This window comes from Anolis carolinensis, chromosome 1, assembly GCF_035594765.1.
Source record: "Anolis carolinensis isolate JA03-04 chromosome 1, rAnoCar3.1.pri, whole genome shotgun sequence".
NCBI lineage: Eukaryota > Metazoa > Chordata > Lepidosauria > Squamata > Dactyloidae > Anolis > Anolis carolinensis.
The window spans coordinates 318,751,234-318,777,041 of NC_085841.1; the positions used below are offsets into that span (position 1 = coordinate 318,751,234).

The 25,808-nt window shown below is 38.7% G+C and overlaps 1 protein-coding gene across 4 annotated transcripts in view; it reads left to right on the forward strand.

Annotated features, from left to right (window-relative positions):
- The window catches only part of dph6 (diphthamine biosynthesis 6), a 320,194-nt gene that overhangs the window by 102,669 nt on the left and 191,717 nt on the right, over window positions 1-25,808 (forward strand). For all 4 annotated transcript variants that reach the window (XM_062968214.1, XM_008103108.3, XM_008103117.3 and 1 more), the window contains exon 8: window positions 2,126-2,213. In XM_062968214.1, the coding sequence (XP_062824284.1) occupies window positions 2,126-2,213 (88 nt within the window). The remainder of the gene's footprint in view (window positions 1-2,125; window positions 2,214-25,808) is intronic.

Below are 25,808 nucleotides of genomic sequence, written 5' to 3' on the forward strand. Positions count from 1 at the left end.
ACTGAGTAGGTTATTTCCTTGCCATAAATTCTTAAAATGTATGTGTAGAGGTGTGGGAAATTTCTTTATCCCTATGTAGATTTGTCAGTACAATTATGGTAAATAACTTAGCCTGAATGTATTAAAGGAGATATTTTGACTGCTATTATTCCTCTTTCATCTGAGTTTACAGATTGTCTAATAAAACAGTGTTGGTGTCTGCTCCGTACCACTTTCCGACCAATAAGTGAAGGTGGTGATTTGATTATAGAACTAAAATGACTCACTTGGGAGCATACCAGTTGTCTATACTTGAGCAAAATGGTTTGAGGGCCACATTACTTGGAATATTTCAGTCATGAAAGCTATCCTCCCAACAAAAACAAAGCTGATCTGAGCTGAATGTGTACCAGATGAAAGTGCCCTTAAGGGTTATATCTGTATAATACTGTAAAATAGCAGGGCCTGATATAAACTGTGGTAAACTATAAAAGCTGTTGAGGCTTTATGTCTTTGGTAGAAGGTACTGCAGAATATTGTGCAAAGGTGTTACAGCATAGTGACTAAAATGAGGACTGGATCTTCCCTCTTTGCATGTTCACTCAGCCACAGAATCCAGTTTTAGTTTCATGACATTTTTTTTCCCAAGAAATATTTCCCTAAAGTAGTGTGTTCCAAAAATGGGTACTCTATATATTACTGGATTTTACATTTCAGAAGCCCCAGTCAAATGTAAGGTATTCTGGGGACTGAAATCCAAAATATCTGGGGGACTCATACTTGAGAAATATTGTCTTAAGGTAAGAGTACACAGTTCAATTCAGGGAGTGTTAAGTACTTAATGTTGTGATAGATCATTGGAGAGACTTCGCAACAAGGCTGTTATTTGATATGTCACCAATTGGCTTTCCAGACACCTTCCTTGTTGTATTATTAATTTTGCTGATGTTTGTGTTGTTGTTGTTTTTGATTTGTGGTTATATAGCTTCTTTTTGCATGTACATTTGAATGGTTTTATTGTCGTGAACAACCTTAGAAATTGAACGGAAGCGTGGTGTAAAAGTTCTTATTGCAAATAATAGTAAATATTCTGGGATATTATTGATATTTGCTTATTTAAATATATATTAATTGATGCATATGCTGGTAGAATGGTGAAATATAGCTGACCTAGGAGGGGTGATCCCATTCCTCACTGCGTCCCTGTCTCTATCTACAAAGTTGACTCTGGAAGACTTGAAAAATTAGTTCTTTGTGTAGCGGTTCTTTGGAAGAAAGACAGCATAGTGCTGAATTAGGCTATAGTTAGTTTTCAAGGCTGCCTGATGTGTGTTACTGATGTTTGTATTGGAAGTGTTTTTTATCCAATACAAATAAAACACTTGAGGAAGACAGAATAATGAAAATAACAAATACATCTTGTAGCATCCCAGAAACTAACAAAATGCATTGGTCCATAACTTATAGTTCAACCCCTGTATCCGTGGGACTGGTACCTGTGATTTTACATACCTATGTCAAAAAAAGTTGTCTTCAGGAACTTTATAAGTCCTCCAATGAGATTCTATGGTAAGCCTTTCAATTCAACAGGGTTTGCTATTATCTGTGGTTTCACATTTCCACAGTTAGTTCAGGAATGTATCCCTGTCTGGAAAGGTCATACTTCTCTTTCCTTTACAGCACTCCAGGCTAGTGTCACGCCAGTGTGGTTGGGTTTGAATAATATTATCTAGACTCGTTTCATTCTGGGTTAAGCCCTAAATCCTCAGAGACTCGGGAAAGGGTCCAGGGAAGTACATCCTATCTCGAATATAGTTAGCTACTTCCTTTCTATTGTGTTATATTATTCTATTTTCCATTTTGACTGGCATATGGCTGAAGAACAAGATATTTTGGAGTCTCAGATGTGAAGCTTTGAAAGCTAATGTGATATATTTTGTGTCTTTTGATTGGCCCAGTAAAGCTATCACTGCAAGATGGACTTTTGACTTTGTTGTGTGTCTTATGAATTGAAACATTATCAGATAATTTAAAATAGTTTTTATCAGTCCTCTATTTTGCCAACCAGTGGTTTTACAAAATAAATGTGCTACTTGGTTGAGGTGTGTTTTTTTAAAAAATAAATGTTCATGATTTTATGTTACAGGGATTTATCAGAAGTGGTTGTGCATTCAGCAGATGCATTTGCACCAGTGGCTTACCTCCGTCTATTAAAATTGCATTCAGAAGATAAGGCAAGTACAAGAATACAATTTTCATATATTACTGTTTTATAATCTGTGTCATTACAAAGTCTCAAGATGAATAACAATGATTTTTTTAAAAACATCACTACTTCCAAAGGAGAAAAAAATTACTGAAATATGTAATAGAATCATAGATTCATAGAATTGGAAAGGGCCATCCAGCTCGCTGCAGGAATTCAAAAACAAAGCACTCCTAACAGATGACCATCCAATCTGTGTTTAAACCCTCCAGAGAAAGCGACTCCACTACACTCCAAAGCAGCATATTCCACTATCAAACAGCTCTAATGTTGGAATCTCTTCCTGTAGTTTCAATTAATTACTCTCTGTCCTAGTCATTTGAGCAACAGAAAACAAGCTTATTCCATCTTCAATATGACATCATTTCAAATAAACATGGCATCACGTCACCTCTTAACCTTCTCTTCTCCAGGTTAAACATACCAAGCTCTCAAAGCTTCCAGACATTTAACCATTTTTGTCGCCTTCCTTTGGATGTATTTCAGCTTGTCAATATGCTTCTTAAATTGCAGTGTCTGGATTCAATAGTCCATGTGAAGTCTAACCAAAGCAGAATAGAATAATACTTTTACTTTCCTTGATTTGGACACTATACTCCTATTCATACTCTTACTGATGTACATTGACTTTTTTAGCTGCCACATCACACTGTAACTTATGGTCTAGTTAGTCTCCTAAACCCCTTTCACATGTACTGTGGTTAAGACAGGGATTTCCATCCTGTGCATTTCATTTTTTCTGCCTAAAGCTAAATTTCTTAGGTTTTGTTAGGTTTGGGCCAGTCCTGCAATCTGTTTGGGCACTGTGTTTGGTGGTCCCTATATAGACTTGTCCACAGCTGTATGGTATACGATAGACTCCTGCAGATGCAACATTCAGCAAATGACAAGAGGGATCCTCTCACCTCTGCAGGGGTCTACCATATACCATGGAGCTGTGGACAAGTCTATATAGGAACCGCAAAACCAGCATTGCCCAAACATGAATCAAGGAACATGAAAGGCATTGCAGACCAATTCAACCAGAGAAGTCACCCACAGCAGAGCACCTGATGAACCAAGCTGGACACAGCATATTATTTGAGAACACAGAAATGCTGGACCACTCTAACAACCATCATGTCAGATTACATAAAGAAGCCATTGAAATCCACAAGCATATGGACAATTTCAACAGAAAGGAGGAAACCATCACAACGAAGAAAATCTGGCTACCAGTATTTTTTTGTAAACTCCAAAGTCAGGACACTAAATTAAAAAAATAACACTCAAAAAACAGGGGAATTCCAGAGAACAAACAACCAGGGCCAGCTAACACCTCCCAACAAAGGATGCCTCCAGGCTGGAAGCCGCAATGCTTTGAAGCTGCAAGGCCATTCAGTGCTAATCAAGGTGGCCAATTGCAACATTTACACTTGCCTCCAACAGACAAGATTTCTTTCTCCCACCCTGGGCATTCCACAGATATATAAACCCCACTTGCCTAGTTTCCAACAGATCTCACAACCTCTGAGGATGCCTGCCATAGATGTGGGTGAAACGGTAGTAGAGAATGCTTCTGGAACATGGCCATACAGCCCGGAAAACTCACAGCGACCCAACCTAGTGCTTTTTCTCATTTCTCAACACAAACTATTAAAAAGATATGTGTGCTTTTAAAATGCTTCTCTTCTTTATGGTTTGGACAGTGTAGCTGGCAACAAATTTGAGTTTAGGCGACTCGGAAGAGATGAGTGCTGGTAATGAATGAATGCCCTGTTTGTGTAGTTCTGTAACATAAAATGCTAAGATACTTAGTTGCCACTTCTGAGTTAAGTATATATAAGTGGTACCAATATGATATTGATAAAGTGGCAAAGTAGTAATTCTGTCGGACAGCCCCAAAGTGGCCCTTCCTTACTAATGCTCCAGTGCTCAAATACTATTCATCTAACGGTGATTTAATAATGGCTGCGAAGCATTTGTGTTGCCATGTAGCAAGTAATTCATGGCACTTACACCTGTAAGTGAAACTGGGTAGTAGTAATAAAAATTGGTTTTTATTTTAACACTGGTAGGTCACCCTCCCCTTTTTACTTTTCCATTTCTTGAATTGAATACACTGCAGCAGCAAGGAAAAATAATAGTAGAAATGATGTTGAGGTCTGTTTGAATTTGTTTAGGAAAATTCATTGTGATTATTAATAAGAAAAAGCTTGGTAACTCAGTTACATGGGTTCTGTATCAATTAATTGAGGATTATTCAATAAAGATTTAGAGTACACAGAAGCTAAATATATGTATTTCGCAAGGGACATGATATGCTGTTAATATTTTGGTTGGGAGACAAGTAATTTACTTACAGAGTGATACAGTGCTCTGATACAATCTGTTTAGGGATCTTTAATGCAAACTCAAGAGACTGCATTGGCAGAAGAGCAGAATGTAACTGTAGTGTTGAATAATACAACTGACCCCATTTATTGTTGGCAGCAAGGGAAGTTTGCTGTTCTGTGAAAAGAACTGGAAGAAAGCCAAGGATTTTATAGAAACAGTGGTACCTTCAGGAGTTAAAGCATTTGAATTTGTTGTTATATGCCTTCAGGTCGACGCTGACTTATGGCAACCCACCCCTGTCATAGAGTTTCTTGGCAAGATTTATTCTTAGGAAGTTTGCCATTGCTTTCCTCTTAGACTGAGAGAATGGGACTTTATCAAGGTGACCTAATGTATTTACATAACTGAACTGGCACTTAAACCTTGACCTGCTGGAGATGTTGCTTATTTCCCAACCACTCTCCCAAGAGATTGAGATGCAGGTTGAGCATACCTTATCCATAAATCTGAAATGCTCAAAAATCCAAAATTTTGTTCAACTGTATGTAATAATTTTTGAAAGCCTGCTGGGGAAGAGACATCAAAAGTAAGTAGCAACAGGATAAGGATATTTAACTCTATTATTATTATTATTATTATTATTATTATTATTATTATTATTATTATTATTATTTCTCTTTTAATGCACCGTCCAAATTTTTCCCCTTCATAAAGAATTCTAAAAGACACGACGTGCCTCAAAGCCTTGACCCCAGAGCCAGGTTTTCACTTTCCTTCTGAAGGCCAGGAGGGAGGGAGCTGCTCTAATATCACTGGGGAGGAGTTCCATAGCCGAGGGGTCACCACTGAGAAGGCCCTGTCTCTCGTTCCCACAAGGCACGCCTGCAAAGGAGGTGGGACTGAGAGCAGGGCCTCCCCCGACAATTTTAATCTCCTAGGTGGTTCATAGGAGGAGATACATTCGGACAGGTAAGCTGGGCCAGAACAGTTTAGGGCTTTATAGGCTAAAGCCAGCACTTTGAATTGTGCTCGATGGCAAACTGGCAGCCAGTGGAGCTGGTGCAACAGAGGGTTTGTAGGCTCCCTGTATGCCGCTCCAGTGATCAGCCTGACTGCTGTCCGTTGGACTATTAGAAGATTCCGAACAATCTTCAAAGGCAACCCCACATAGAGCACGTTGCAGTAGTCTATTCGGGATGTAACCATTGCGTGGACTACCGTGGCCAAGTCTGACTTCCCAAGGTATGGGTGCAGGTGGCACACAAGTTTTAACTACCGATACTTGGGGTTGTTCCCAGACTCAGCTACAAGTCCAGGAGAACTCCCAAGCTGCGAACCTGAGTCTTCAGGGGGAGTGTAACTCTATATCCTGTTCCACCTTGCAACTAACCAGGAGTACCTCTGTCTTGTTTAGCACTTATTGTGTCAGATCATACATTATACTATCAAATCTTTCCGGTTTTATTTCTTTTAAAATGATGACTAAGCCAATTGCTTGTAATTCATTTAAAATTAGCATCTTACAGAGAATATATACGCACATGCTGCAGTATACTTTATTTAGCAAAGATGTGCTGTATACTTACAAAAAAGAGTAATAATTATTCATTTAAAAAATTGTTCCTTTGTGGAGGCTTTCCCCTTTCTTAGCACTGTGTTCTCCATTCTCAAATCTAGTGTTTTAGTACATACCTTGTTTAACAGGGATCCTTCTTTTTAAAAATGCAAAGCCTTAAAATATTACTGTGAGACTGAAAATTATGCCAGCTGACTATGTGAAGTGAAACCAAATAAGCTGAATAAGAACACTCTTAGAGAAGGAAGGAAAAAGTGGAAATATATTAATATTTCTTAGGGGCACTGACTTTATTGCTCATGGCAAACTTGATGCTAAAATGCTCCATACATCACTACAACGTGACAGGCCAGGGAAAATGAAAAACACAAAGCTTTACATAAATCAGGCAAAAATCATATTAAAATGCATAACATTTTATATAAGAATCAAGATTTTACTTTTATCTATTCAGAAGCTCTTTCCTCCTTCTTATGTAGATGTTTAAGATTTTCTTAAAGCCCCACCGTTTCAAGCAGTTTTATAGGAAATCATATTTCAAATTCATTGTAGACAAAGCTGTCACATTCTTAAAGAGCTTGCATTTATGGAATTGTGGTGTAGATTTTGGTATACACTTAATGTCTTGTAGAGTTAAGGAGGAAAATAGTTTGTTTTGTGCTATGATGGAATCATGGCAAAAGGCATTACAATCTTCAGATTAATTTATTTTCTGTCATGCTATAATAAGCTGTGTTTTCAATAAATTGTAACTGTGGATGGGACTTTGGTTTTTCAAGAGCATTATGTATCACTGGCTTAAGAATTTAACCCCATAAGACTAAAGAGCTGATCATATTGACAAGGAAAACATTCAGCCTTGAAGAACATTGATTTTTTTCTATAACCTTCCAATAAAGCCCTTCAACTTGTAAATATTTGGGAATTCTTTTTAATGAAAAAATTTCAGTAGTCTCAATTGATGGCACATTTAATAGGCAATGGAATTTAAGCAGACTGTGTTATGCGCCGAGTCAAGATTAATGCAAATATTGTTACTATTATAACCTGTAATGAAGGTGATAAAAGACAATTTTGCAGTACTTTTAAGGAATCAATCAATATTCCCAAGCAACAAACAATACTTCTATAGATGTAACTTATAAACTATTCATTTCCCCAAACTGCTAAAATTATAGTACAGTCAGCCCTTCACATTTGCTGCGGTTTGTGGCACAGGACCTCCATGAAAGTTAAAATCGTAAATAATAATAATACCACAGTAGAGTTTCACATATCCAACATAAACAGGCCATCAGAACATTGGATAAGCGAAAATGTTGGATATTAAGGAGGGATTAAGGAAAAGCCTATTAAACATCAAATTATGTTATGATTTTACAAATTAAACACCAAAACATCATGTTTTACAACAAGTCTGCCACTTGTTTGGGAGTGTGGCTGCACTTGTGTTGTTGTTGATCATGTTAGCCCACTGCGCATTGCTGCCTAGAGAAATAGCTGTGGATCTGGACGGGAGGCAAACTGCATTGGATAATAAAGGACGTTGAATAAGTGAGTCTATACTGTAATTTTTTTTAATGAGGGTGGAGGTTGATCATACATTAGAGAACCTAGAGATTTCAAGAGAGAGATGTTAATCTAATCTGCTAATAATCATATTATAGATTGCTTATAATTTCTTTATTTGTGAAGTCTTAATATGGCTAATATAGGAATTGAATGCAATTGTATAGATGGAATACTGAGATGTCAATTACTCTGAATTTAATGTCAGGTATTTCCAGGTAATTTTGAAGCTAAGGGATCTCCCTAGAAGGTTGCCATTCCTAGCTATTGCTGGAATGTCATCTGTTTTTTCTGCTAAGTTCAGACTTGCCTTTATTTTACCCTAAATGCCACTATTTCCTCATTTACAGCTAGTAAATTGTCTCTCGTTGCATATACAGTGGGCCTGCCATTTTCATAGAGGTTCAGAAATTATGGGACCCACTGTGGATATGAAAAAATGCATATTATTATCCACATTCACATCATTAACATTTGCTAATATGAGGAGCTATGAGTCATGGTACCTGGAAATTGTAGATCTGGATCCTATGGATCCAGGAAGTCCACTGTATTTAGCTGGGAGATAATCAGAATACATGAATGAATTAAAATCCATAGGATATATTTTGGTGGAAAATAACAGAAGGGAGAAAAAGTCTGTAATCATACATTTGGATGAAATCCTAAAGCTCATCTACTTCATCTCTCTACCATTGCCAACCCCCCCCCCCAAAAAAAACCCCCAAAAAAACTAGTAACCCAAAAACAAAAACTGGCTAAGGCACGCTTAAAACTTAAAATAATGTCCCCCACCTCATGAGGTAATCCATTCTACTATTGGACAGTTTTTACATCTGTTGAGATGCACTGGAGTTCATGAAAGCTTATGCTAGATTTTTTTTCTTCGTCTCAAAAGTGCTACTGGATTCATTTATAGCTTTTTATTCTGAAACAGATTTAACACTACAATGTTTTTGAATACAACTTTCTAATGCATAGCCAAGATCTCCTTTTCTGTAATTCTTATCTGGTGGATCACGTACTACTCTATGATAGACCGATTTGCTCCATCATCCATGTGACAGCCCGTGAAGATAGTTTTGATCTTGGTTTGAGATCGGGACAGATCGGGACAGATCTGCATCAATCAAGACAAAGTCAGGATAAAGTTAAAATGCCAAATTAAACCATGATTCCATCCACAACTATACTAAATGTACCCAGCCCCCATAACTGTGCCTTAAATGGTCTGGTTTCCAGATTTTCACCATCATTGGTACATTCTTCTGGATACATTTCAACTTGTCAGTATCCTCTATGGTCATTTCACATGGAATAACAAATAATAATTTATCCCAACCACTAAAGTATTATTTGATTCTTTCATCAAATTATCTGCCCCTCCATTTTGCTTTTAACTATTAGTTCTGAACTAACACTCTCCACCCATTCGATTTTATGACTTCTCTCCATCATGCATCCCTCCTGTCAGTTGGTATAGAATTGTTAGATATAATAATTGCCATGAATTTTCATGGCTTGCTTTTAATTTTTATAATTTTATGTGAGAGATGTTTGCATGGATTCATAGAAAAATTGTGAATATATAGATTTGTCTAATATTAGGTGCAGATCTGACATACTTCTGAGTCTGACCACATTCACATTCATATGGGCCCTTTCCTATTTGTATAAGATCATGATAATGGCAATATTATTTTCATTCATATGGTAGTAGTTCCTTTTCACTTTTTTTACAGCTGCTGCATGCTCTCTCACCACTTTAACTGAGATATCTAAAAGATCCGTAAATTGTATTCATGTTCAGTCACAGTCAGATCAGACACCAACAACATATATGTGAAGTTAGGGTTGTTTTGTCCCAATGTGTACCAATTTCCAATTCCAGTGTGCCGTTAAATGTATTTGCCACTTTATTGCTTATTTGTACAGTTTGGAACACTTTTTCATCTTTACTATCCTGAATAACTTGATATTGATCCTTTTTGTTTTTACCTAAAGAGATGGATTCTGATTTGGTCAGGTCAGAACAGTGATCGAGATTCATTTTTTGTTGATAATAGTAATTGCTGTTCAGATAGCTAAAACGATGTTCCTCTTATTTTGTATGATTATTATGGGTTATTTATCTACCTTTATTTACATTTCTCCTGATATAGAAACTTGGGGTAGTTAATTTTGTCTAACCATTAATTGCTGATGGTACGAAGGAAGTAGCCTATGCCTCTATGAGCAATTTACCAGAGAACTAGCTGGTCCATTATATAGTAATGTTTTCTCAATGCTGTAAAGAAAATCCAAATGCAGTAGTGTAAGCCTTGTGCACAAAAAGTAAGCGTGATCATATAGAATAGTGAACCAGTGTGCACAGAAACAACAGGTTGCTTGATACAGTTCTCACAATTTGTGGTAATTGTAGTAGAGAAACAGTCAGGGTTGACTAGACTGAACAAGAATGATATTTGTAGAGGACACTGCATGTTGACTTTTGTGTTCAAACATGTAATTCTCCTTAGTTATGATTCACAGGTATTAATTTTACATTCTCTCAATTGAATATTTTATAATCATTCCACAATTTTGGCTAGCATTCCTTAGTCTAATAATATGCTTCTGCTCTCTTCCACTGTTCTCCACCATATTTTCTTTAGATAAATCTCGTCATATTTTTAACTACAAAGGCTCACTGGAAATTTGTTTTAGATTGTTTCTGGCAGCACAATGAGCCTGTGTGCCTGAGGGAGAATAACATTTTATTCACTGTTCTGGTTTAATACATTCCCGGAGAACTTCAAGATGCATTTTTGCATAATAATTGAAAAACTTCTTGTATCCTGTTTTCATTTTTTTAAAAGAAGAGTACTATTTTGCCTACATATTTTATACATATAAAAACTTTTTAAAACCATGGATATGTCAGGCAAACTTTGTTTTCTAGGTATGCTATAAACACTTAATAACAACATTTATTATCTAAAATTCATGACTGTCCACAGAGGCCTTGTATTCTTCATAATGGAAAAACAAAGTCCTTGTTGTGTGAAGTCGTTTCATCAATATTTTACTTCTCATTGCAGAATTTCATATACACTTAATAGAATGTGAAATTTCCAACTTTTTCCTAACTTTCCCAGTACAGCAGTTTTATGTAGCCATTTCTCAGACATCCTAAAGGCTCAATTTGATGGTGTGTCATACAACTAGAAACCTGTAAGTTAGATTTATGTTGTATTTTGGCCATCACAAAGATTTCATTTCAATTTTGCATCTTGTAGGCTAGTGTCCTGCTTCATGATTGGAAGAGGAAAAGGCCCTCTTTTTGTATATATGAGCCATTCCAGCAGTGGTAACATATAAAATAAATAAATGATGAATGACGAAGTACAATTGACAGCAGCTCCAAAAGTGTTGTCCACAACCTTCAGTAAGACTCACAGCCTGATGCCATTTATTTTTTTACTCAGTTATTCAAAAACACATACACAACTTAAAGGAAACATGAGATTAATAAAGCTACTGTTCCCTTAAACATTGGGCCTTGTGAAAGTCCTGAGTCAATTGTAGCGATTGAAGCATTGATAATCAGATCCTTTTCCAACTCCATTTTGCCTTCCCCTTCCAATGATTTTTATTTGTGTTATCAAATGGAAATCTTTACTTCTCTACCCATCTCTGCAAAGCCATTTGCCAAACTCCTTTGATCCAGAAGTAGGTAATGTGGAATCCTAGTCCAGCGTTCAAAACACTATGCCATCTGGATTCTTGAAAGTTCACTGAAGAAAAATGTCAAGAGACAACATCTGAATGGATGCATGAACGCACTCACTCATGTGAGCAACAGGACAGTAGAATAGTTAGTAATACAGTGTGTCCTCTGGATCAGTGGGGTTTAGTCCTAGTTCCTTCATAGATGGCAAAAAATGCACATTATATTATTAAACAGTGATGACATCCACATAGTCATGTGTATATCACCACCATTTTAGGTATGGGCTCCAATGATCTGTAGTCATTTGAAACCACAGATCAGGATGGCCCACTGTAATTGAAACAACCATGAGGGCTGGGAGAGAGCTAAAAGGTGTTAGCTTGTTCAAACACAGACATTGCTTATGGTTGTTACGAATGTTGTTTCTTTTTTACAATGCCCCTTTGAAAGGATTCTGATATGTAATTGGTTTTTAAACCTGATGAGAATATATGTAGTTTTGTCTTCTTTGTTCTAACAGAATCTTATGTGGATGTAATGATAAAAAATTGAATAAGGAACAGATTAATGGGTATGTAGAAGGCTGCGGAGAGAGGGGGTAATCAGCTAAAATCACCGTTAATGAAATTCTGAGTTGGATCAAAAAGTGTTTTGTGAGCAGAGAAATTAGGTGCAACCAGTTGGGAATATTATATTAAATATGTAATTTCTCTTTTTGAAATAATTTCATTTGCTATCAGTCTGTTTCTAGGCTCAATCCAAAGTGCTACTTATGACCTATAAAGTTTTATACAACTTAGTTCCAGATTGAACGTTTATCTCTCCCTATGAGAGCCTTCTTGAATCTTACAATTTGAAGAGAGAGGGGGCTCCATTACCTTCACAGGCTTATCCTGTGAGGAGACAGAAGAGAGACCTTATTGATGGCTGTTCCTTAATTTTGGAACACCTCAACAGGCAATTCAGTTGTCTCACTCTTATTGCCAGTAGTTAAAGATCTTTTTTATTTATGCAAAGATTTGGCTCATAAATTGTTGTGACAGAAGAGTTTTTAAATGTGGCATGCTGTGATTTTATCTCATTTGTGTGTGTAAATGCCTTCAAGTTGCCTGTCGACTTATGACAACCCATGAGTTTCATAGGCAAGGAATGCGCAGTTCCGTTCTTTGAAATACAGCAATAACACTTGGTAGTCATTGGTGATCTTCCACGCAAGTAGTAAGCAGGACTGACCCTGCTTAACTTCCAAGATCAGATAGCCTTTAGGGTATTTACTATTTTAAATCTTTTAAACTGCTTTAAATTAATGCTATATTAGATTTTAAAGAAGTTTTTAAACTGTTGTACTTTATGAAGTTTTAGCAACATCTTGTATTAATGTATACTATAAGCTGCTTTGCCTCCTGTGCTGGGAGAATGACGGTACATAAATAAAACAAAATAAGTGCATAACATGACCAAGATGCTTTGCAGATTCCATTAATTTCAATGGGAGAGTTGATTGGTGTGTGTATGAGTTTGTGTCAAATAAAATATCAGTATGGTGCCATATTTTCTGCATTGACACTAGTCTGAAATAGAGTCTTATAGCACTTCCACTAGGCAATCAAGCGTCCAGTTTGATGGCCCTCCAGAGAAAGGGGGTTTGGTAAGTTTAAGGCACTGCTTATCTGAATCAAAACAATTCCCAGAAATGCTTTCACGTTTAAGTGTTCTTGCTGCCATTCATGCTGCCTTATCACCTGGTCTTGGAAAATATTATATTTGAATTATTCTGAAAGAATTTCAGCTTATATTTAACTGAAGTTTTGGCAGAGAGCACAATAATCCCAAATAAACAGTTCGAGGGGAGGTCACAGGGGCTTACATGTCTTTACACTAATGCTCAGAGCATGGGAAATAAGCAAGACGAACTCCAACTCCTAGCACAGCACCACACATACGATGTCATAGGCATCACTGAAACCTGGTGGGATGACTCCCATCACTGGAATTTAACCATTGAGGGCTATAACCTCTTTCACAGAAATAGAACAAAGGGGAGAGGAGGGGGAGTAGCTTTATATGTCAAAAACAGTTATGTTGCAGGAGAAATGCAAGACTAATCCGGGAAACCAGCTTGAAAGCATCTGGATAAGAATCAAGAGAACCGGGACTCAAAAAGATCTTGTTGTGGGTGTCTACTACAGACCTCCGAGTCAGGATGAAGGACTTGATGAAGCCTTCTGTCAACAGCTGACCAAACAGGCACAAAGAAGAGATATAGTAGTCATGGGTGATTTCAATTATCCCAATATCTGCTGGAAAACAAACTCAGCCAAGAGTACAAAGTCCAACAAATTCCTCACTTGCCTTGCAGATAATTTTATGGTCCAGAAGGTAGAAGAGGCAACAAGGGGATCAGCAACTCTTGATCTAATCTTAACAAATGTGGAAGACCTGATCAATACAGTTGAAGTGGTTGGATCCTTAGGGGCAAGTGACCATGTGCTCCTGCAGTTTGCAATACAAAGGAATGCTGAAACTAAGTCAAGTCAAACACGCATTCTGGACTTTAAGAGAGCTGACTTCCAAAAAATGAAGGAATTACTGAGCGGCATTCCATGGACGCCGATATTAAAAAACAAGGGAGTTAAGGATGGATGGGAGTTTTTCAAAAGTGAAATACTCAAGGCGCAAATGCAAACAGTGCCAACAAAGAAGAAAAATAAGACAAGTGCAAAGAAGCCAGAATGGATGTCCAAAGAACTTCTAACTGAGCTAAAGCTCAAAAGTGACATGCACAAGAAGTGGAAAAGGGGAGAAATCACCAAAGAAGAATTCAAACGTATAGCCAACACCTGTAGGGAAAAGGTTCGCAAGGCTAAAGCGCAAAATGAACTCAGGCTTGCCAGGGACATAAAAAACAACAAAAAAGTTTTTTTTGCTTACGTTGGTAGAAAAAGGAAGAAAAAGGAGGCGATAGGGCCACTGCAAGGAGAAGATGGGGTGATGGTGACAGGGGATAGGGAAAAGGCAGAACTGCTTAATGCCTTCTTTGCCTCGGTCTTCTCACAAAAAGAAAGCCATCTTCAACCTCAGCAACATGGAATGGACGAAGGATTGGGGGAAATCCAACCCCAAATAGGGAAACAAGTTGTCCAGGAACACCTGGCCACTCTAAACGAATTCAAGTCGCCAGGGCCAGATCAGCTACATCCAAGAGTATTGAAGGAACTAGCGGAAGTTATTTCAGAACCACTGGCAATCATCTTCGAGAGTTCTTGGAGAACAGGAGAAGTCCCAGCAGATTGGAGGAGGGTGAATGTGGTCCCTATCTTCAAGAAGGGAAAAAAGAACGACCCAAACAATTACCGTCCGGTCAGCCTCACATCAATACCAGGCAAGATTCTGGAAAAGATCATTAAGGAAGTGGTCTGCAAACACTTAGAAACAAATGCGGTCATTGCTAATAGTCAACACGGATTTACCAAAAACAAGTCATGCCAGACTAATCTGATCTCTTTTTTCGATAGAGTTACGAGTTGGGTCGATACAGGGAATGCTGTGGATGTAGCGTATCTAGATTTCAGTAAGGCCTTCGACAAAGTCCCCCACGACCTTCTGGCAAACAAACTAGTAAAATGTGGGCTAGACAAAACTACGGTTAGGTGGATCTGTAATTGGCTAAGCGAACGAACCCAAAGGGTGCTCACCAATGCGTCGTCTTCATCTTGGAAAGAAGTGACAAGTGGAGTGCCGCAGGGCTCCGTCCTGGGCCCGGTTCTGTTCAACATCTTTATTAACGACTTAGACGAAGGGTTAGAAGGCACGATCATCAAGTTTGCAGACGACACAAAACTGGGAGGGATAGCTAACACTCCAGAAGACAGGAGCAGAATTCAAAACGATCTTGACAGACTAGAGAGATGGGCCGAAACTAACAAAATGAAGTTCAACAGGGACAAATGCAAGATACTTCACTTCGGCAGAAAAAATGGAAATCAAAGATACAGAATGGGGGACGCCTGGCTTGACAGCAGTGTGTGCGAAAAAGATCTTGGAGTCCTCGTGGACAACAAGTTAAACATGAGCCTACAATGTGATGCGGCAGCTAAAAAAGCCAATGGGATTTTGGCCTGCATCAATAGGGGAATAACGTCTAGATCCAGGGAAGTCATGCTCCCCCTCTATTCTGCCTTGGTCAGACCACACCTGGAATACTGTGTCCAATTTTGGGCACCGCAGATGAAGGGAGATGCTGACAAGCTGGAAAGCGTCCAGAGGAGGGCGACTAAAATGATTAAGGGTCTGGAGAACAAGCCCTATGAGGAGAGGCTTAAAGAGCTGGGCATGTTTAGCCTGCAGAAGAGAAGGCTGAGAGGAGACATGATAGCCATGTACAAATATGTGAGGGGAAGTCATAGGGAGGAGGGAGCAAGCTTATTTTCTGCTGCCCTGCAGACTAGGACACGGAACAATGGCTTCAAACTACAGGAAAGGAGATTCCACCTGAACATCAGGAAGAACTTTCTCACTGTGAGGGCTGTTCGGCAGTGGAACTCTCCCCCCGGACTGTGGTGGAGGCTCCTTCTTTGGAAGCTTTTAAGCAGAGGCTGGATGGCCATCTGTCGGGGGTGCTTTGAATGCGATTTCCTGCTTCTTAGCGGGGGGTTGGTCTAGATGGCCCATGAGGTGTCTTCCAACTCTACTATTCTATGATTCTAGGATTCATTTTTTCAATGTTATCTTTTTTACCTTAGTTGGGAAAAAACCCATATCATATTGCTGGGACATGATTTATCCATTTAGGAAGCTTCTAAGTCACGATAATTTTAGAAGTATTATGTCACTGTTGCTTTCACACGTTTATAGTTAACGTTTCTGTAGACTTAATTACAGGTGGAATTTCCTTCTCTTGCTTAGGAAAAAGTTGTTCAAGGAATGTAAATATAAGGTTCTTCTTGCCAAGTTTTAATTTTGAGAGTAAATAGTAGGTAAAAACCCATGTAATTTTACTTGGAATATTTAAATAGAATATTAGCATGCAAGTCTCATGATCTGCAGTGTCACACAAAATGTGGGAGTAATATATTAAAAAATAAAATATTTTGATTTTAAGGATTGCTGGCTTTACCACTGGGCAGAATAAAGCAACTTTCTCTGGCAGCATGTGGTGGAAATAGCAATGGTATATCCTCAGCCATTTTTTGCGCTCAGTCAAAATGCATCTTTTCCAGATCAGAAAATGATTTTGCTATGGATTTCAACAGAAGTCACACTGAAAATAAAATCACCTGGCAGACCTAGGACCGTGAGACCACGGTAAAATGTGGAGAGCATCCACTCGTCAATAACCAAGTCTCATAAGCATTCTATGGTACTGGGGATATCAAGTCAGAATTTGAGGAGGATTCTGCATGCCATTTTAAAACTACATCCTTACAAAATGATTTGTCTGATATGATTTGTAAAACTGTGATGTCTCATGGGCCTTGTAGTCCCGTTCCTAGTACTATTGTGGCAGACGAAGAGGAAAACATGGGATTTACACCGTTTCAGCCAGAAACGGAGCCCCTGCACCTGCAGGATGTTTGCCCTCAAGAAGTTAGCCAAACAAGCCTTGGGCAGAATTGTCCCCCGTTTTCTCGAAAGGACAATTATAATAAAGATAGAGGCGCTAGGGAGGCGAATCGCCGGAGCGCCAGAATCGCAGCCAAACAATTAGCTGATTAGGTCTGCTTCCCTTGGGAAATTCTAAGGAGTCATGCATCTGGACAGAGTTGAGTTTCATTTCTAGTTCTCCAGGGAAAATGTTATTCTGGCGGGAAGCGAGACCCTATTTAGGTGTTTTCCCGCGAAGGAAACCTTGCGGAGTCAACTCGTCAGCTCGTGGAGTCAGATCGTGTGTGGACTTCGTAATCCCAGCTCCTCGTTCCCGGACCAAGTTTCAAGCCGCCTTGTTTCACGGACCTTGCCACGGACCCTGTTCTTGTTCCTTGTTGCCTCGTATCAAGTCTTGCTTAGCCAAGTATCTAGTTGTTTTTCAGCCTTGTTGTCAAGCCTCCATGGACTAAAAGACCTTGTCATCTCCCCACACTTTGCTTGGCAAAGTGTGTGTTTCAGTTATTGGATTATAACTTTGGACTCTAATATCACATATTGGACATTGTTTTCCTGGACTATATTTGACCTTTCCTGAAAGATCTACTTCTGAACTATATTCTTCACTTGTTTTTATTGACTTTATATATTTCCTTAATAAAGATATTAGATAGTTTCTGGTCTCTGCGCATGGTTATTGGTGCTCCGCAGCCTGGGTCCTGACAAAAACCCATTAATACAAAACTGTTTTAATATACTTTTCAGAACTACAGTATATACAATTTTTTTCTAGATAGCTTTGTTCGTTTTTTATAACCATTAAAAATGTGGGAGATCTTTATGCCCCACCCTGTGTTTCATAGTATCAATGCAATTAATCAAGGACTGGGGGTAGAAGGAGCAAGTAAAACTACTGGCCTCTAATTCAAGCTTTATTGTACCACTTTGTAAGCTTTATTTTTTCCTAGGCAGGCGAAGATTCATAAATAGGTAAACATGCATGACTAATACAAAGAGGAGCTGAATGGATGTGAAATCTAAGGACCACTTCTAATAATTGGGACTTTTCATTTTTGTCTTTCAATATCGTAAACACACCCCAGAGGCAATGCCTTAGTACGGGGGTTCTCAAACTTTTCCCGTAGTTGAGCCCATTGAGCCCAGTGGAGACCTTTCTTACCTTAACTCCATAACATTTACAAACTGTAAAATAGAGGGGGAAGGGAAGAACCAATAAAATTCCCATCCGCCTGTTAAAATTTATAGATCTAGAAGTTTTATTACCAAAATAGAAATCACAAGGAAACTGGGGCCTGATGTTTGAAGAAAAAAAATCCCTATCCCTGGATGTATTTTGTAAGTTGTTTTCATATGCTTCCTTGAAAATTCAAAGTATTGTTTTTTTACCTATGCAAATCTAATCTGACTTCTCTATTTCATTTCAGATGAAGGTATTGCTAAAAGGGTTTGCTGAAACTTGTTGAACTTTTCTTTGTTTTTGCAATATTCCGTGTTCTTTCCATTTTATTTCTGCTTCTAGTAGCTATTTTTTTGTTAAAGAAGTAATGCCCAGGAGCACATCTGCTTTGTTGACCGAAATATATCTGCATTTGCATTAGTGTACAAGGAGGGGAAGCTTAAGTTCATGGTTTCCTTTTCAATACTTCTGGGATAGTGTAACATCTGCAAGACAACACCATAAAGGCAGAAGTACATCTATCTTGAGTTCCATGACCAAGTAATTAAGCCAACCAATCACAAACAATTTCACAGTTGTGGGACAGTAAAATATGTGAGCGATTAAATAAACATAGTTTAATTTTCAAATGCCACATAGGTCCAATGGGTGGCAGCCAGGTTGCTCACCGGAGTGACGTACAGGAAGCATACAACCCCCCTGTTATGTCAGCTCCATTGGTTGCCAGTCTGCTACTGAGCACAAAGTGCTGACTTTTGCCTATAAAACCCTAAATGGTTCCAGTACAGCTTACCTGTCAGAACATATGTCCCTTTATGAACCAGTTTGGGCGTTAAGATCTGCCAGGGAGGTGCTGCTCCACCACCTTCCAGACGCTATTGGTGGGGATGAGAGACAGGGTCTTCTTGATGGTGGCCCCTCGGCTGTGGAACTCCCTCCTCAGTGAGATCAGATCAGCCTCCTCACTTCTGTTATTTAGGAAACAAGTCAAGACTTTACTGTATAAGCTGGCATTTGGCGATTGACAGAAATGCAGTTTAACATTCCATCACAATACAGATATAAATGAAGCAGCTAGATTATGACTATGGGATTGGTGCAGTGTTTTATGGTGTTTTAATAAATCTAATGTATTTCATGGTTTTAATTATATTTATATATTTATTGGTTTAGTTAAATTACATTATGTATTGCTTTTTCTTATGTATAATCTGGCATTGAATTTTGCCAAAATGTTAGCCACTCTGAGTCCCCTTCAGGGTGAGATAGAGCAGGACAGAAATTGAGTAAATAAATAAATTAGGTAGTGCAATGCTGACCTTGTGTTAATAGAAAATAATGATTCAAGCAATTCTTTGGTATCTATAGATATCAAAGATATGTTGTTTGGTATGGTTTCTGATAGGACCTGGATTCTGATGAGGTTCATTAATGGTGTGACTGTAACATCATCACTTTTCTTTTCCTGTGTGATTGTTAACATCTTTGCTTGATTAAAAATCCAGTTAAGCTTAAAAAGCTTGCATGATGCATTTTCTGCATGTTTGTTGGCCTATAAATGTATTGGTGTTTTGTGGATTTATTGTATTAATAGTGTGGCTGCTTCATGAAATATAATTCTCCTATAAATACAAAACAAAACAGGTTTTTCAAATAAATCAAATCAAAGATGATTTTTAAATGCAGGTAAAATAAGAAAATGTGCTCGGCAAATAATCTGAAGTCTTATGGAGTAAGAGAACAGCATCTCTGCATTTAAGATTTGAGTTATCTGTTCTTAAATTATCCAGCTTCTTTAAGCACAAAATCTTCTCTTAATCTCCATAGGATCAAAGTAGTTCAAAAACTTTGACATGCTATTTTTGTAAAGAGTTTTTAAAAGGAGATTTGCATCTTATTTGTGCAAGGTAATTTTAAAGCATCACCTTAACCATAAGCTTCCCCCCTCTCCTTTGTGTTCATGAGTTATCAGTGAGAGATTGTGGGCAGAATGGGAGAAGAGTGTTCTTAACCTATATAGCATCCATAAAGTTTTGCTGTATTTTTGTTCCCACCTGCAAAGGAAATCTATTACAGTAGAGTCTCACTTATCCAACACTCGCTTATCCAACATTCTGGATTATCCAACACATTTTTGTAGTCAATGTTTTCAATACATCGTGATATTTTAGTTCTAAATTTGTAAATACCGTAATTACTACATAGCATTACTGTGTATTGAACTACTTTTTATGTTAAATTTGTTGTGTAGCATGATGCTTTGGTGCTTAATTTGTAAAATCATAACCTAATTTGATGTTTAATAGGCTTTTTCTTAATCTCTCATTATCCAACATATTCGCTTATCCAACGTTCTGCCGGCCCGTTTATGTTGGATAAGTGAGACTTTACTGTACTGATAAAATTGTAGTATATGTCAGCATCTGTTGAAAATTTGATTAATCAGTTCTGAGATCTACTTTTATTTTAGAATGGCGAAAGTATACTTTTGGTATTGTCAAAGGCTTTCATGGCCAGAATCACTGGATTGCTGTGAGTTTTTCGGACTGTATGGCCATGTGCCAGTAGCATTCTCTCCTGACATTTTGCTTGCATCTGTGGCTGGCATCCTCAGAGGTTTTCCTATACTTTTTGTTTAGGTAGAAGCAAGACGTGTCTCCTCAATTTTCTCCTTTAAGAAATTAATTCCATTTTATGCAACCCCAAAGACAGACATTTCTTCTTTTTCCTTCCATGAAAGAGAAAAGATTATTTTACCTGTTCGTTACTTGATATGGCAAGTCAGTTCCCCACCCAAGTAATACCTATCTTATGTGTCTCTTCACAGTGCAAGAAGCTGCATGTGGTCTCCACTCAAAATGTTGTTTTAACAGGAGAGGTGATCAAGGCAGAAAACAAGAAGCAAAGAGATTATCAGAGCCTTTTCCTTCTTACTTCAGAGTTTTATGCTCTGTTCTATTCTGAGATCTGCTCAGTGGGAGAAATGCTGTCAGTTTTAGATTTTTGTAACAACAAGCCTCCTCTGCGGAGGAAATGAAGATCTCTGACAAGTTAGACATCGAGGCTGCTAATTATGGTTGTTCTTTTTAAGGTGTACATGAAACCTGAAGCATGTAGCAAATTCAGGTTCTTTATTCCAATAAGTTTACAGGGGCCCAATTCTGAACACACATGCAACCACATCAGACTACATATTAACCAGGAATGAAAATATTTCTAAACGAGAGAGAGAGCGAGAGAGCGCTGCATAATTTATTCATCTCTAAAATGCTGTTTAATATTGCCAAAACATTTTTATAATTGGTTGTGCACAGAGAAAAACACAGATATTATTCTTTAAAGATAGGCTAGCAGTGAGTATTGTGTACATGATTTAGTTTGTGTGTTAAGTTTCTCAAGAGAAAAGATAAATTGATTTCAGTCTTAGTGTGAAAACAATTAGTGCACAGGCAACTCTGCCTGTCTTAGCAGAGGTATGCCTAACCTGATGAAGAATCCTTATTCTCATGTAGATCTAGTTGTGGTGCAGTTGTGGTGGTGATAGAGTTTCTATGGTGGCAGAGTAATGTATTGTTAAACTTTTATGAAGTGGTCACAAGACCAAATCCATCCCCTTTATCTTATATGAGTTTTTGTCATGATACTACAAAATTTAACCCTACAAACATCTGATAAAGAATTACTGCAAACAAAAAGCTATTTATTTAGTTGCTCTGGTGTCCAGAGATCTGGACTACAGTATGAAAGACTGGTAATTAGACTGGTAACTGTCTTTTAGTCTTACTTTCAAATATGTAAAGCACCTTAAATCCAAAAGGCTATATTAGATACGTTTGAGGGCTTGTATACTTCTATCAAAAGATATTCGTCACAGGTATCATAAATGGTTAGAAGTGTATGTTCATAAAGCGAATCCCAAATAGCAGAACAAACAGAAGTGCTGACAACTGTTAGAGACCATGAAAATTCAAACAATTTGTGTGTTATTATTGAAACATATAACTGATGTTTTATTAATTTCTTCCTTTTACAACTAATTTCAGTAATTTCTTCCTGTTACAACTAACAATTACTTACAAACTGATGACTCTTGCTCATTTGTTTTACTGCTAGCAATTATCTATTCAGAACTTAATAGGCATCTCTGGGTGTAATTTTTGTTTGCTTATTTGTTTATTTGGACTGCTTTCTCCCAAGTCTTATCCCAGCCAATCGAGGATTCCATATTTGGTGTGATGACAGCACAATGCAAAAAGCCATGCAGTTAAATGCCACTCTTTGGCAATGGGATGAAGTCAGTTCAGAATGAAAAAGATTTATCCCACCCTCAAGTCTCTGGATGATTGAACACTATTGGCCTATTTGCAGATCCCTCCTCCCTAATAATTGTTAAGAAATTAGAGCCGGCTTTAAGAATAAAATCCCACTCTTTCAATCCCCTTCCCATTCTTCTATAATCAGTCCATCTCCCTAACTGTTCTTAAGAAATATGGCAGCATGGTTGAACAGTGGATAAATGGCAATCCAGAAATGGGAAGTAATTCAGATTACACCTACATATTCATGAATCTGACTTCTTTTTGTTACTTAATTACCAAGAAGCCAATGACTCAACATGTAAATAAGCAGCAGTTATCTGTCAATCCTATTTCTCTTCCATTCTCATATTAATTCAGAAACAGCTGATCCATAGCTAGCCCCAAGCATTTTCCTACGTGAGGTAAGGATACTGCACAACCTGCGATTACTTTGTATGGTATCCCTGCATGTGCACAGCTGATTTTAAAAGACGTTTTTATTTCAAATCAATTGTTAGAGCAAACATATCCCATGTTCATATACTACCTGCTTCCAGTAGTATCCTGTAGAAAAGACAAACAAGTCAGGATTTCTGAACCTTGGTTTGGAATCTTGGTGTTGTGACTGCGCCTTCGGGGATTATGGTTGATGGGGATGGAATTCGAAGAGGAAGAAAAAACCCTCGTGATGAGGGTTCACTGGAGGAGTTGCGCAGGAAGCGACTTAGAGAGCTATATGGGGGATCTTCTGAGGAAGATTCAGATGGGGAGATGGATGCTGAGGAACAGGTGGTGGCTGGGGAAGGGGGCACTGAATGGGCACAGCCACCGGAGATGTCTGGGGATTTTGGGTCTATGGATATTTCTGAACCTGGGGTTTCTGCAGGAGCTGATCCCAATTGGAATGCTTGGAGAAGGGAGGATGGTTCTTTAAGTGTTCATGGGGCTAAGTGTGGGCAGGATGATTGGGACTCCGACGAATTGCTAGGTACTCCAGATCCACGAGCTCTAGCTGTGTGGAGCTCAGACTCTGAGTAGATTTGGGACACCTGGTGTTTGGGTGTGAGTGTTTGGTCACCCAGGAGGAAGGGGAATAAAATGGGAATGTTTGGCCACTGCACTTTGCGTGTGGCAAGGTGTTGCTGAGGCGCCATTGGGATCTCTGTGTTTCCATGAAGACTGGACTTGGACTATGATTTGAATCTGCTGTTATCACCTAGCTTGGCTCTCGCTGTGTCTTATCGTGGACCTGTTTTGGATGACTGCACCCTCTTCAGACCTTGGATCGGAATTTGACCTTGCTACTGCCTTCGCCTTGTGATTGATGACTACTATCGGCTTTTGACTCCTGGCTTGCTCTTTGGACACCGCTGTTATCTCCTGACCTGACCTTGGAATCCTGGACGACGTCTTTTCACCATCCTTTTGGAGCCTTCGGCTTTATCCACATTGTGGAAGCAGTCTACTGCATTCTTAGTTTGTTTGTTTCCTGACCAATTTGGTGGGTTTTTTTTGGGAACTGTTCCTCTGAAAACTACAGAGCCGGCTAGCAGGGCTTGGACTCAGAAAGTGCAGGTTGCACTAAGTTTGTTTAGCTTTGTTTGTACCTGCTTGTGTTGCTGAATTACATTTTTGTTTGAACTACTCTTGAAGCATTGATAGTGAAGTGTTTCAAGGTTTTTTCTGTGTTAACATTACTTTTTGGCTTATCTGCTGAATAAACTCTATTTTTGTTCGCTAATTGGCGTCTGACTCTTGACAGATTGCCACACGCCTAATAACAACAACAAAGGGCCAAGTTAACATGGCTGGGCTGGACGCCAGAGTGGCAGCTTTGGAACTGGAATTGGAAGCCTTAAAGAAGGCACAGCAGATCAAAGGACAAGTTATTGTTCCTGAACGATTTGATGGAGCCAGGGAGAAACTCCCAACCTTTTTGGCTCAAGTGGACCTATACTTTTTGCAAATATCTGACCTCTCGTTTCCTACAGACACTAACAAAGTTGCATTTATTTTGAGTTTACTAACTGGGCCAGCGGGGCGTTGGGCAGTTAATGTAATTAGGGGCAATAGCCCAATTAAGAATAATTTGGTGGACTTTAAGGCAGCTCTTACTGAAACTTTTGGAGATCCTTTACAAAAGGAAAATGCGGGTTGGGCTTTATATCGATTAAAGCAGGGTAAAGGATCTTTAATTGACTATTTGAATAAGTTTAATTTGCTTAAGCATCAGTTGGACTGGGGAGAACATGCTTTTATGTTGGCATTTACTGCTGGGTTGAATGATGGTTTGCAGGATGAACTGTCTCATGTGGAACCAGCTCAAAATTGGGATGAGTTGGTAACCAAAGTTTGTAGAATTGAGGCTCGGTTGGAGTTTAGGAAGAAGACTCACAGGACTCCAGTTGTGGAGTATCATGCTAGTGCTCCTGTGAACTCTGGGGAGGAACCCATGTAGCTTGGAGTCCAACGCAAACTGTCCCAAGAGGAAAAAGATCGATGCAGACGATTAAGGCTGTGTTTATACTGTGGAAATGAGGGGCATTTTGCTCATAATTGCTCTTTAAAACTGTCTCAGCTGCCGGGAAAAGGGAAGCCCTAATGCGCCATGAGTCCAGCGCATTAGGGCCTATGATACAATTGCCTAGAGGAAATAAGCATGTGTTTGTGGCCATACAATTAAGTGTAATGGGTCAGAGACCAGTTAGTACTCAGGCATTTTTGGATTCAGGGGCTACCGTTTCATACATAGACCAAAGTTTTGCAGAAAGGAATAAGATCTCAATATTGAAGAAAAAAGTCACAGCTTGGGTGGAGGGTGCTGATGGAAGGTTGTTGCATTCCGGGATGGTGGATCAAGAAACAGCGGGTGTAACCTGGCAAGTGCAAGGGCAAAAGGGGACGTTAACTTTTGATGTCACTGCACTACCTAGATATGATGTCATCTTAGGTATGGACTGGTTGACACAGGTCAATCCTCGGGTGGATTGGGCTCGCAAAACTATTAGCTTGGACCCGCCAGTGTGTTTAACTCTAAACAAAGTGGGTGGGGATATGGAAGGTGTTCCATCTTGTTATCGGGACTTCTGGGATGTGTTCTGTCAAAAAGAAGCGGATAAATTACCACCACATAGGCCTTATGATTGTGCAATCAACTTGGTGGAAGGAGCTAAGTTGCCTGCAGGCAGGTTGTATGCGCTCACGGTACCTGAAAGACAGGCTTTAAGGGAGTATTTGGATGAGAACTTGCAGAAGGGTTTCATTAGACCTTCTAACTCGCCTACGGCCGCTCCAGTCTTTTTTGTGGCAAA